At 38.5% G+C, this 14,664-nt stretch overlaps 1 protein-coding gene across 1 annotated transcript; it reads right to left on the bottom strand.

Annotated features, from left to right (window-relative positions):
* Nucleotides 1–5,758: 5,758 nt before the first annotated feature.
* On the bottom strand, nucleotides 5,759–14,062 carry LOC128855397 (uncharacterized). The gene is made up of 2 exons (XM_054090268.1): nucleotides 13,543–14,062; nucleotides 5,759–6,081 (listed from the first exon to the last, which is right to left on the bottom strand). Exons 1-2 carry the CDS (start codon nucleotides 14,060–14,062, stop codon nucleotides 5,759–5,761), a joined length of 843 nt encoding a protein of 280 aa, XP_053946243.1.
* Between the last annotated feature and the right edge of the window lie 602 nt (nucleotides 14,063–14,664).

Below are 14,664 nucleotides of genomic sequence, written 5' to 3'. Positions count from 1 at the left end.
CAATTGGCAACGGTACCATGCCTTTGCGTTTTTGAGGCGCGGATCAACGCACTGATTTGATCCGTTGTGCTTTTGGGCACAGCGGTGTCGGACCGTCGTCGGTAGGTACTCACGTTAAAAACATCGGACGCTGTCCCAGTAGATATGTAGACTTCCTTCGTAGTTAGTGGGGTCTCTCCTTTAAGAGCAATAAGCCATCTCTTATGGTGACACCTTCTGCCTGAAAGACACTTAAGTGGATAAGCAAAGCGAAAGGATACACTGATACCCAGTATTTAAGAGTAAACTACTCCACCTACCTGTTCATGAAGCTTAGATGCGTCAGTAAGTATACTGTCTCCATTTTCATAATCTGCCATACCACTGCCACAGGCCTCTTTAGAAAGGAACATTGAAGAGTTTATTAAAATAGAGCTCTACTCTGTTACATACATCTTTAGTTGCTGGGATAGTCGAAATATTTTCTACTACAGTCGAATGACCTTTATTGAATGTTTTTAGGAGGGCGAGCTCCGTGAGCCTCATTGCTGATTTAGCAACTAGCTGCTTGCCATATAAGTCAATTAGCAGTAAGAATAATATTACGTTTAGTGTTTCTGTGGGAGTGGTTCTAACAGCTCCACTTATATACTCGTACAACATGATCAGAAAGTACCGGGAATGTTTAATTTAAGCGAACCGTGCACGTGGGAACCGGCCCATATTTTTTTCTTATGTTAGTAGAACTGTAAGACACACATCTGTCACTTTTTAGTGCCTTCGGAGTATCAGTGTCTGCCTGGGCGGCCGGAAATCTGAGCAAACAATTCTTGGATTTTGCATGATGATAACTCTCCATCACACCGATCCCAAATTGTGCTGGGTTATTTGACCAAACACCAAGTAAATATCATCTGATATGGCCCCATGCGACTTCTATTTGTTTCCCAAGTTTAAGTTTCAATCGATAGAGGCGATCAAAGAGAATGCGACGAAGGAGCTGAAGTCCATTCCTTCGTCGGCCTACAAGGGGTGCATGGAGGACTGGGTTAAACGTTGGCACATGTGTGTTGCTTCAGACGGGTCATATTTTGAAGGAGATAAAATAAATAAATCTTCCTGAAATTTAACTCTGTTTTGTTTTATTTAAACATTCGCGGTACTTTGAAATCATAGGGTATAATCTTACGGTTCTTTGAGTACGAGCAAATCTATTCACAATAATATTTTTATCAAGCTCAGATTCTGCCATTAGTAATTTGTTACTACAGAAACAAAATTCGTAAACACAAAAAAAAATTAACTCAAATATTTTTGTTAATATTTTTTGATAAATTGTTTTTGCCATATGAAACATTTTGCACTGTTTTTCGCATTCAAGATCTAAATATCAGTTGTAGAATTTATTTTCTTCTTTGTTCTTCCGGCTACCGCGCTAATTGAGTTAATTCTTAGGCCTTTCCGCGGTAGACTAGGCAACGCAGTCTCCGTTAAAAACTTGAAATTTATGATTGCAAAATACATTTTAATAACACCAAAAGTCACGGCATCTTTCCAGTAAATTTAAACACGTCTACACTCTCGCGCTGACACTTCTTTATACATCACAAACATAATCTCAGTTCTTGCCGACCTCTGTAGTAAACAAAAGGCTGTCAAAACCCCGGTTACGTCAGTAAATCTGTCGTTTAATGATCTGTTGTTGCTCACACCTTCTGAAATCTTTTCATCATGTTTACGAGGGTCGCTTGAAAAGTCCGTGCAAAAATAATAGGTCTATTTATAAGTTCGTGCGGTTTTACAACAGATGGCGTAACTTGATTATTATTCCATCGATCCACATTTCCAAACATTCATTGGAGAGCTACTGTCGTAAGGCACAAACGTCAGTATAAGTTTTTTATTTGAAGCGTAAACAACAATATTTTTACCACACTTGAAAATGTCGAATTTCGTGCCAAATAATGTGTTTTTGCGGGGAATTCTTCTTCATTATTTTAATATGAAGAAAAAAGCAGCCGAAAGTCATCGTATCTTGGTGGAAGTTTATGGTGAGCATGCTCTATCTGAGCGAACGTGCCAGAAGTGGTTTGCACGCTTTAAAAGTGGTGATTTTGGCTTGGAAGACGAAGAACGCGAGGGTGCGCCGCCAAAGTTCATGGATACCGAATTGGAGGAATTGCTCGATCAAGATCCGGCTCAAACGCAAGAAGAGGTTGCAAAAACTTTGGGAGTTGATCAATCAACCATTTCCAAACGTTTAAAAGCCATGGGAATGATCCGAAAGGTAGGCCATTGGGTGCCGTATGAATTGAAGCCAAGAGACGTTGAACGCCGTTTTATGGCATGCGAACAACTGCTTCAACGGCACAAAAGAAAGGGTTTTTTGCATCGAATTGTGACTGGCGATGAAAAGTGGGTCCATTACGACAATCCAAAACGTCGGGCAACGTATGGATACCCTGGCCATGCTTCAACATCGACGTCGGCGCAGAATATTCATGGCCTGAAGGTTATGCTGTGTATCTGGTGGGACCAGCTGGGTGTTGTGTATTATGAGCTACTGAAACCGAATGAAACGATTACGGGGGATGTCTACCGACGACAATTGATGCGTTTGAGCCGAGCACTGCGAGAAAAACGGCCGCAATACGCCGATAGACACGACAAAGTTATTTTGCAACATGACAATGCTCGGCCACATGTTGCACAAGTGGTCAAAACATACTTAGAAACGCTCAAATGGGATGTCCTACCCCACCCGCTGTATAGTCCAGACCTTGCGCCATCCGATTACTATCTCTTCCGATCGATGCAACATGGCCTGGCTGACCAGCACTTCCGTAATTACGATGAAGTCAAAAAATGGATCGATTCGTGGATTGCGGCAAAACCGACCGAATTTTTCACAAAGGGAATCCGTGAATTGCCAGAAAGATGGGAAAAAGTAGTAGTAAGCGATGGACAATATTTTGAATATTAAATTTGTAACCATTTTACGTCAATAAAGTTTCAAATTTCGAAAAAAAACCGCACGAACTTATTCATAGTCCTATTAAAAATTATTTAATTGTCTGTTTTATTTTTCGACATAAGCACCTTTTAGGATGATCCCATCCGAATAATAGGATTTGTCCAAGTTTGAAAAGCAACCATTTGTTGGTGCAATCACCTCCTCGTTTGAATAAATTATTTTTTCGCCAGCCATTTCTTCAAATTGAGGAACAAAAAGAAGTCCGAGGGATCCGAGGGGCTTGACTCCCTCAAGTCTGTAGAATATAGGGCTGCGAAACGCGTTGAATCCCTATTTCTCGTAATTTTGCGACCACAAATGCTGAGCTGGTGTGTTGGTGTGATGAAAAAGAAAAATAACTCGACTTTCTCGATTCAAACGAAAGCCAAATATAAAGAAATAAGCTGATCTGAATGAAACTTGGTGTGTGTTCCTTAAAGAGATGATATTAATGAAACATAACCTCGATACGTCTAGGGTAAGTGCACTAGCCTGCTATCCCAGAGGTTGTGGATTTGAATCACACGTAAAGCACGTTCCTCGCACTTTTCCAAATTTACCTACTTTCCCAGTTTCTAAAACAATAAAAAAAAAGTTCTCCAAGTTCATTCCTCAACCCCAAAAACATATCCTTTCCATCCCTACTCCCACACAACAGTCTGCACATTCCAGCAAAAGGAAGCGGGCTGCCGCGGTAATAGCGCAGACACACGAAGTCTTCAACCATCTGTGCGATCCTTCTGGCAGGAAAATGTGAAACACAGATGGCGCTCCAAGCAGTAAGCAGGCGTTGTTCCTAAGCAAGGACAGGTTGGCGTTTCCACTACTTAGGACTGATAGCGGCAGGCTAATCACCTACCCTGTCAGAAATCAAAACAGGTTAAGGAAACCAACCCAAGACTGATTTTGTTGAGGCCCTATGCTCGCGAGAGGAGTGAACAAGGAAAAACAAAAAAAAAAAGCGCCAGTAGTGCCAGCTGACTTTGCATAGACTTTTCAAGCGATCCTCTCATTTCTATTAAGCCGCTGTCCAAGAAAAGAAAAGTCATCGCTTTTCCCGATTCGGCTTGCAAGATGAGCGAACTTTCGCACATCCTAGTAGGAAAGATATTACACTGATAGCTATAACAAAAGAAAAATACTAAAAGCACTTGGTTTATTGCCATAGACATAACGCAGCCGAACAAGTTCAATATATCACCTAATGTCGCGGTCCATAAGGCATCGGAGACGAGCTTGAAATGTGTACTCTCTGATAACAGTAAATATGTCCACTGTCGTTAAGAATCTCGACATTCGCATTTGCTTTAAGCAACTTTGGTTTAATTTGAAATGTAAGCTATGAAATTTCTGCTGCAGTCGTAAATTAAGGTAAAAGCCCAAGTGTCCGAAGTTCAGATAAGGCATCTAAATCACCGCACGAGTCTTGCTACTATTTAAGATTTTTATGAGAATGCCGTTTATGAGGCCGAATTGTTTCATTCAACCAACGGATAGCTGCAATCATAATTTAATCTATTGTATTTTTTCTTTTTTTTTTTTTGTTTCTTTTTCTTTTGTGAAAAGAGTGAAAGTAAATTTATACAAAATTATGTTAAGTTGTAATACACCGGCGGTATACAAAAATTATTCAATGAGAAGAAAAGTAAATAAATATTCAATATTTTTCCGCTGCGCATAGGAAAACGCACGAAAAAGAAACTTTTAAATCAGCAACTATAATAAAAATAACGTACATAATAGGAAGATAAAATCGAAGGAAACGAAAACGTGCAAAAAGAAAGACAAATCAACAAATTACACAAAAATATTCGGAAAAAATGTCAACAATAAAAATTTAACAAAAAATAAATAAATAAACGATGAAAGAAATACCTAAATACCTTACGAATTAACCCACAAACAAAAAAAAACAACAACAAAGTATAAGAAGCGCAGCATAACAAAAAATGCTAACAAGAAAACTTTCACCGATTTCTTAAAAAGCGTAAAATGATGCGATGTGGCAATGCGGCAATCCGGCGAGGAGGTGAAGTGTGGCACTGGCATACACGGGAGTGTTGTTGTGCGACATAAGCAATGCATAAATATATAGTATGTATGTATGTATGTATGTACGTGTGTATGTGTGTTTAATAAATCGATGTTCGAACGCCTTAAGGTTATTCTGGCCAAGCGAGAAAAAATTATGCGCATTGTGTCGGAACGGAAAAAAATTACAAATCAGCTACAGCAGCTATTCGCCTAAGAAATGAAATTGTTGAGGTATGCGTCCGATGAATGCCGTGGTGCCGTCGCCTGAAGGGCAGGCTGGTTATGCCATCAAAGGTAGCAGAAAATAAATCCACAGCGCAAAAGCGGATAATAAATAATAAATGGAAAATGAAAAATGTTGATACACAAACACAACGCACTTGTCGCTAAACTTCTGCAATTTGTGGAAAATATCGACTGAAAATATTAAAGGAGGTTGCATGGCTTGTCGTAAATTAGATATTGCAGGATGTGTACAGCTGGCTCAAAAAATATGTTCAACTCCAAAATGTAGCAACTCATCAGCTCTAATATTTCCAAAAATTTTTTTTCAATAAGCACTTATAAGAGAATCCATTTTTATTGCTTAGCATTTTCTACTTTACTAAAATAAATAAATAAATTACTTTATTAAATAAATAAATTGTTTTAATAAATAAAGTGTTTTAATAAATAAATCAATGTTTATCTAAGTTTATAAATTATTATATGTTTACGGTTTTCTATTCCATCTTAGGCTCCATCCACTTTTTGCTGCTGTTGCCGCCAGCCGCGATAGGACAAATTCAATGGATCGTAGCTGCTTCGCCTGCGTCGCATGTGATGATGTCCTTCGCCCCCAGTCAGATATTGTACGCTATGTTTAGTTTCGTGTCCTTGCTGCGTTAGCGACTTCAAACCCACCAATCCGGCCATCATCAAAGCAGTCATTGCAACACCGAGTGCTTTCATTGCCATTGCACCAATTCCTCCCAAGCCCATAACAGCCATCATTTTGCCGAACATCAGTGCCATAGCCAAGATGATACCTTGCCCTTTGTCCTTCTTGCGTCCTTCTGTGCGGGTATAAGTTAGAAGAAAAGTGAACGATTACAAAAGATGCAATGCAACTCAACAAATAAATAATCGAAATGGATTGGATGATATCAAGGAAGGCTCAGAAGAGCGTACAATAAACTGCTGATGGAACTGTTCAGATTGATTTGATTTAAAAGAGGAGGTACATACATACATAAGAATATATGTATGTGTGGTGAGTTGGGCAGCACCTGTTTACGCTGATAAAGGAGCATTAGAAAAAAAGTATGATTGTATCATAAAGAGAGGGAAAATATAAGATTGCTTTATCATCAAGTTTTCAAAATTTTAATTTTTTTATGATAGTTTTTAATTTTTGGCGAGAAATTGAGAATTAAAAAAGAAGTGTTGGAAAGGGCTGAAGATATTTAGCTATAAAAACTATTAGCTATAAATTGGAAAAAAAAATCTTTTAAAAGTCGCGAAAAATATGTCCCTAAAAATTTGTAACAAAAATATATTTTAAATTTTTTCCACGAAAATTTTTTTATTTCATAAATATGAAATTTCCAGGCATTCTTGAGACACTCCCAGCTATTACTGAAAAAAAAATATAAAGAAATCTTAGGGATAGAGTGTTTTTCAAAAAGTGGTGAAAAAAATTAGTTTTCAAAAAAATCGCAACATAAATATACAGTGCCGGTGAAAATAATAGCACCAAAACAAGCAGCTCACTTTATTTCACAGTAAAATTTGACTAAAAGGAATTTGGCTTGCAGTTACTTTTTTCTTGTCTTACTGACAGTCTGTTTGATTTGGGAGAGCAAAAAACAGAAGGAAAATGTGAACGGTTCTTCTCAAAAGAAGCAAAATTTAAAGGGGAATGCAAAATAGCGCGGTAAAAATAATAGCACCATATTTTTGTCGAAAAAAAACATTTGGCGAAAATTATCATTGGGCAATACAGGTTTTTGTTAGAAAAGGTGATTTTTTAAAAGCCAAAACAGATAAAACATCTAATTAATATCTATTTTACAAATATGTGTCGCGGAAAGCACTGCCGTGAAGAAAAAAGGACATGCTTGAGGAGGGCAAAACCTTCGCCGAAATAAGTCCGTTACTGGGCTGCTCAAACAAAATGATTAGTAATGCCAAAAAGTTTGTCCAAAAAGTAGAGTCTCGTGGACGAAAACCGATTATATCGCCATTACTCGTCAAATGATAAGTTAGACAGAGCAAGAAGTAGCCATTCAAGCCAGCAGCGGAGCTTATAAAGGACGTAAATATTGCTGCATCTGTTGAAACCCTTCGCACTCGTCTAAAAGAAAATAATATGAACGCTTGCAGTCCGAGAAAAGTTCCGCCTTTGACCATTAAACACACAGCGAAGCACCTGAAATTTGCTAAGCAACACTCCAATTGGCCAGTGAAAAAGTGGAGAAGCATATTGTGGACAGATGAGAGCAAAATCGTGTTATATGGAGGGACTGATTCTCGTAGTTAAGTTAGCATACCACCAAATGAAGAATATAGACCGATGTACACGAAAAAAACCATTAAACACGGAGGTCCCAGCATTATGATATGGGCGTGCTTTTCCTATTATGGAGTAGGTCCGATTCATTGGATTAAACCGATCATGAATCAGCACATCTACGGCGATATCGTGCAAAATGTAATGATACCATATGCAGAGGATGAAATGCCATTAAAATGGGCCTTCCAGCGGGACAATGACCCCAAGCACACGAGCAAAACGGCTAAACAATGGCTTGGGGACAACACCATCAACGTCATGGAATGGCCCCCACAGTCTCCAGATCTCAACCCAGTTGAGAATTTGAGAATTGATGTTGAAAAGGCAGTTCACACTTGCAATCCAACTAGTAATGTGGCTCTTTGGATGGTTGTAAAGGAAAGTTGGGAGGAAATTCCGATTACTAGATGCCAGGATTTAGTGGATTCTATTCCAAAGCGCCTCGGGTCGTAATTGCCAATAAAGGATACTCACTAGTTATGGACTAAAAGTACTTTTGTTTTACATTTATAAGTTAAATTTTCTGTTTTCGCCGTATTTTCACTGAAATAACTTATTAAGGAGGGCCTTTTGTCAGTCGGTTTCAAAAAATGGATTTTTTTTACTGCAATTGATAGATATACAATAGGAGAATATGCCCTCAAAATGTTTTCATATTTTTATACAAAAGTAGTCTACTATATGCGGGAAAGCCTTCCGAATAAGACAATATTTTATTCTAAGGCTTCAAAAAGAAATGCTGGAAAGATATAAAAACTCTTAGCTATAAATGGAAAAAAATAAAAAAATAAGTCTTATTAGCTGCGTGTTTTTTAAAAGTGGGAAATCAAAATCATTTTTCTAACAATTTCGTATTATATTTTTTTTTTAATTTAATATTTATACAATTTGAAAGTATCAGTCCCAGCTATTATTGAAAAATAAATAAATAAATCTCTCTGGGTGTTTTTTTTAAATGCAAAAAAAAATATATATTTTTCCAAAAATTTTAACAAATACATTTCTTTTAAAATTTTTTCCGAGATTTTTTGTTGTTGTTTTTTATTTAGTAACTTTAAGTTTTTTGCCGCGATATTTCGCTATAAAAGCTTCTAGTTCAAGCCTAAAAATAAATCAATTCTCACAAGAATTGACTGTAATGTCCAAAATAGTTGAATCAGTTGACATGGAATCGCTCAATAATATCTACATAACAGGCTATAAAAAATAAATCCGGACTTCTTAAATGGAAACTAATTGAGGGTTTATCATCAACAAAAAAAGTTAGTAAGATCAACTTCTGCTTTGAAGAATGGATATTAAAAAAGCGCAATTCTTTATTTCTTTATTTTGTTAAAAGATAATAAAAAACTATTCCCCATCTGAATCACAGTAGGCAAGGCCCAAGTATGGTAGTCGCGAGCTTGCATACTGACACATTGCAAATGATATCGAATGTTTCCTCAATAGCGACGTGCTGTGCAGACTATCGTCACATTAACACCGCTTACAATAATCACAAACTCACTTGATCTCGTACCTTATATGAGTTTATCGAAAAGAAAGTACTGCCAATATAGACACAAAAAATGTAATACATCACCCTTTAAGAGACCAGATTCTTATCTTTTTATACATATATAATATCTAAATATGCCAAAGGTACCTCTTAAATAACGAGACTGATGCTGCTATAGAAGTAGTACACAATTTAGAGGACTACTTGTGAAAGAGTTCAAAATTCAAAAGAAGAAAACCCATCTACAGTCATCCAGTGCTGTTGATGTGGTGGAGGAGAGAAATGGGATCGAAGCTGGAAAACTGCCTACGGCTATCTGCGAAAGGCACACCAAGGAAGTCCAACCGCCTAGCCACCAAACCCGGATATTTGCAAAGAAAGTGTTCAATAGTCTCTTTCTCTGCCGGAAGTCTAAGCTCCTCCGCATGAGTTCCGATCACCTAGTGATGAGTGACCACCAATATGAATTTGGAAATTGAGTGGCGGCGGATCCCCAGCACCTTAGGCATCCTGCTTCTGTCGTAGGCCTGAGGCCAGAGTGGTCGCGCCCGATAAGATATAACCTCATCGGTCTTGCGCCTTTTTAAGAAAGAAACTGTGCAGTTTTCCTTTAACAACGGTTATGGGGACACCAATGTTTAAGATGAGGACAACTGAAACCGGTTATGTCCACCCTTTTCTTGCAAGCTCATGGGCAATTTCATTTCCTTCTGTGCTCCTATGCCCTAAAATCCAGATAAAAGATATGTTTCCTGTACATTTGAGTCATTTGATCTATTTTCGGTAGTTTTACGTTGTTCTTCACTCGTCTCGAAAGAAATCGGCAGAAGAAAATTTCCACCGCTGTTTCGAGTAATGTATGACTCACATAGAAACTTATAAAAATAGGTGAGGCGTAATGTTGAAAGTGTAGGTATTGATTTTCAAAAATAACATCTCTAAATAGGCCCGTAGCCGCAAAGTTGGTGCGTGATTAACATTTGATAGGGCGCGGATTCGAAAACACAGAAAACAAAAAATTATACAATAGGAAAGATTTTTTATAATAACGGTCACTCCGCGGTAGGCAATGCCCCAGCTCCGGGTGTATTTCTGCGTTGAAAAAGTATATTCCGCTTGAACGCAAAACATTTTCCATATTAAGAGCAACATCATGACGCGCACCACAAATAAGAGGTTAAGCTCGGCCAAACAGCTAAGAAAGGATGTAAGGCTACCGTGCTTTTGCTAAACATTTTGTACTATTCTCTTTAAAGAAGTTTTTTTATTCGAAAGAGCAATGAAAAGTTAGTTTTTTTCTTGCCAGGTGACACTCAGGCGGTGTATTTTGAGGAGTATTATTTTGGGCCAATTTAGTTCATTACCATATTAGTGTACTGAATAATTTTTTTCCGGCATTTAAAATTAGCTGTCATAAATTAAAATATTTCATATATAAAAAAACTAGTTCAAAGAAACTGGCGCATTTCTGAGAACCTGGATGTGACTGATGACCAAAATTTATTCCATTACACAACTGCTTACTGCAAAGGATGATGCGGAGCACATCCTCCTCAACTGCGAGAGGTGGAATACAGAGAGAACAGCTCTGGAACGTTGGTGTACGTACACCTGCACAAATAATCGAGGAAGTGATGATATGCGTAGTAAAATCGAATACCGTCGCAAATTTCTTTTAGGATATTATCCGAAAAAGAGGAGTGAACTGAAAACTGAAGTGAACTTCTGAAGAGCATAATCATAGGTTTTTCAAATAGGCCAATGCAGGGTGAGTAAATAAATGTGTCCTTCTTAGGACGCCGCCTTGCACCTCTACGTCAAAGCAATGCGGAAGCAGTCTCGGGGTTGAGTGAAAAAGCTAAGTGAAGCGCAGGGATGTTTTTAATGGAATCACACTATACGTAGTAATGACGGTTACTATATGGTGCAAAGGTATTTCTAAACCAACTTCACCGCAAAAAACAAAAACAACAAATCCACATGATTACTAATATTTTACATTTCTAAGAAAAATGGTTTTTCCGTGTGGTCTCGTATTAAAACCGCTTTATTTGACACATTTTTTTACATGAAATTTGACTGTGTAAGTATTTAAGCTTGGTCATCCATAGTAGGACTAATTTAGTTTTCTGGCTGTTTGGCGTCGAACTATTTGCAATAACCGCTTTAAACGAAAATCTGTTTCAGTTTACAATAAATTTCGTCAGAAGTGTCTACCGGGCGTTTGAGCTCTTCACCTACATAACTTTAATAATGCACAAAGGAGTTGTATGCTATCCTTTTCCTTTGTCCTAAGAATGGGAAGGAATTAGATGCTCTTCTCTTCCTCTACATCGTGACAATCATAGATCGGGTCATGCTAAGGCGTAAAACCTGGATTCATACCTCGCGGCATCTATGCGATTTCAATGGATATAGGTATATGTAATTACCGAATATATGTACAGGCCGTCAGGCGACAACAGAATAATACCCGTAAGCGTTATGAATAGACTCCGTCAATTTATGTACAAGTAAATGGATTCCTAATGCAATGAGCAAAAATCCATTGAAAAACTTTTCTAGAATGGTACGAGTTTTATGGAGGTTGCTCAAATATGAATATCGTGGTCGGACTGAAACTTATTTTTAACAAATAGAAAGTGTGCTTCTGCAGAGTAGCTAAGTGCTTTGAGAAAGAACCAAACAGCAAATTAGTGTCCTTTCTACTAAAATTTAGTAGGAAGAACCTGAGAGGTGGGTATAATCACAGAGCACAATGCCTGTGGTCAGCATATGGCTACCATGGGAATCATTGATTACCCAATACGCCTAACCTGTCGTGAGAATGAGAATACTTTTTCTGTGTAGTTGCCCGGCGTTTTCTAGAATTAGTCTTGGGCTGTAGGGTTGTGATGTACTGAGTATGGATAAAATACTCTTACTCTTCCTCTTCCAGATCTCTTAAGATTCATCAATGAATCCAAAAGATTTACGTAAGAGTGACCTCAAACCAATTTTTCCGTCCTATCATCCACATTTTATCTATGCTGTCTCTCTATTCCTTCCAGTGTGATCTATCTCGGTATAGTAAAATACAATGGTCCTCCTGACTGAGTGATTGAACTTGTCCAACTCCTCACAAATCTAATCTAATCTAGAAAGTGCGCAAAGTTTTTATGCGATCTCGATAATGGCATTTCGAAGCTACAAGAAATAGTTGGTACAGCCTTTAAAGTCAGCAAATCAAATATAGCGCTGAGTGGTCACAGAATAAGTCTTACAACAACAACAAGTGAATAATGATTTAATCATCTTCTCCCGTCAGAGGAGAGAGCTTGGTAAAAAAATAATAATTAGCGCAACTGGTAAACTGGGAATCCTCGAGTGATAATTGAGCGTTTCATGCGTTCACCTCAACTCACTCTTTCTTGTTTCGTGTGGTGGTGAGAGTGAACCGTTTTTCTTGAAGAATCCGGCTGGCAATGCAGTTGTTTTTATTATTGTTGTAGCAGCTTACTTAACTTTGCCAGTGCGATGTAGTCACCGGTCGTGTAGGCCTAATTCATCTAACCGTAGACCCAGAAAACCCACTATTTCGCTAGGTTCGGTCCAGGGGGAGAGGGGTGTAAGGTTAGTAGGTCTGATAGGACATTTCACGCGGGTCTCGCTAGGCAGCTGAATAGGTGGTGGTTCGACTCCAATAACGCCATACAGGCGTCGGAAGTTTGGGAAGGTGGTAAGGGTTTCCGGATATCCGGATGGATGTCGTTTAGTGTTTGTCTGTTTACTGTCCGGTCCAGTAATTGTAATTGTGTTTTAATACAAAACAAAACTGGCAATGCGGTCAAAGTCGGCGGGTACCTCTTCTGGGTCAAGTTGTGCGTATGGAAACAAACGCTCCGGCTCTGAAAGTATTCGATGCGTACTAGCTGGTGGTAGTAGGGGCAGAGAAAGGCTCGCTCTGCGTGGAAGATAGGTGGAGAATGACTTAGCTCCACTTGGTGTTTCCAGCTGGCGCCGGTTATCAAGAGAAAGAAACGACCGGTGCGGTTTGTTAAATTCGGCCAAAATCGCGAAAGCGGTTATCGCGCCAATCAAGAAGAAGAAGAAGAACTACAACGCTACTGACTTTTATAAGCGTCGAACAATTAGTTTCTTGAAAATTTACATTGCATTTCAATTATTTGTATGCACGTAACTTTTTCGCCAGCACTGTAATTAAAACTGACCATATTATATAAAGCTAATACTTCATACTTTCTTACGCCACCTGGTGGAGCAATATTTTATATAAATGCGTATCGTTTCAGTGGCCCACGAAATTACCTAGTTACTCACACGAAAAACTTTCTTCTCAAATTTCACTTAAACAATCACTTTTTGCCAATTCTTTTGCGAGCTAAGAGAGTTTCGGCTCGAGATTCAGCATATCGAACACATTTTTCATATCTGCAAAATCAAATCCTCCCTTTGATAACCCACCTTGAACATCATCTGCTTTACCGGCGCCATTCCGCTCTGCATCGCGCGCCAAAAAATGTTCACTTTCATCGGCGAGTAAATCGGAAAATTTTATATTCAACTCATGGCTACGCAAATACTCCGAGATGCAACCCAAGAAGGAGTCGTCGCTCTCGAGCGGATCCTCCGCAGGTGTAACGTTGCTTTCACGTGTACTAGGTACTATCTCGAGGCCGCGCATCAGCACTAACGGTTTATCTCGGCGATTCAAATTATTAATGACGTTGCGTATAGCGCGCGAACCCCGACAATAGATTGAATCTGAGTTAAGCGAGTTGGTGAAACAATCAGACGCGGATTGAGCGGCAACAATGGGACGCGGTGTATGGGTGGCACTTTGATGTGATGGAGTATTCAAATAAGGATCTACACTGGGCGTAACAGTATCCGTTTTTGCATCTGCTAATAAAGCATTTGAGGCGGGTGTGCCAAGTAAGGCGCCCAACAGCAATGTACAGAAAACGAAATGAAGCTGCCACATATCGAAGATTGTACGAGTAGAAAAACCTATTTGTTTGTATTTGTTTTAGCGTTAGCGTTAGGAGAGTTATGCGTTCGAAACCGACCAATAGAACTGTCGCGAATTTGTAACAATTTACAACTAACCCGTTTGGTAGATACTACTCTAGATTTTATACTAATTTTTCAGCTACGATCCTATTCCACCACCGGAACATTGTAATGGCATAATTAATAAAATTTCATTCAAAACGAAAGTCCACATAATTACCTCTTACAATTGTCCAATCGAAATTGTATCATAAATAAAAAAGAAAGGCTATGCTAACCTTCCAATCATCCAATCCGTTTCACTCACCACCAGCCGATGCCCACTTCTTATGAGTGCTACTCTAATACTCCCTACCCTCTGTACTGTGTGTTGTGGTGCGGTGCGGCACAGTGTAATTTTCCTCTTGAGTGGATTAGAAAGATTTTCCATTTTCAACGCTTAATTGGCCAAACCGCATACATTCTTACAGTACGTCAAGAAAGTGTTTGAACAAGAGTGAAAGAATGATTTTTTTAAATTCTTTTGGTAAAAGAAGATAGAAGATTAATGATTAATTAGTATTTAGTTGCTTT

Source organism: Anastrepha ludens, chromosome 2, assembly GCF_028408465.1.
Source record: "Anastrepha ludens isolate Willacy chromosome 2, idAnaLude1.1, whole genome shotgun sequence".
Taxonomy (NCBI): Eukaryota; Metazoa; Arthropoda; class Insecta; order Diptera; family Tephritidae; genus Anastrepha; species Anastrepha ludens.
The sequence above is the reverse complement of the archived record's forward strand: the minus strand, read 5'-3'. Positions and strand labels throughout refer to the sequence as shown.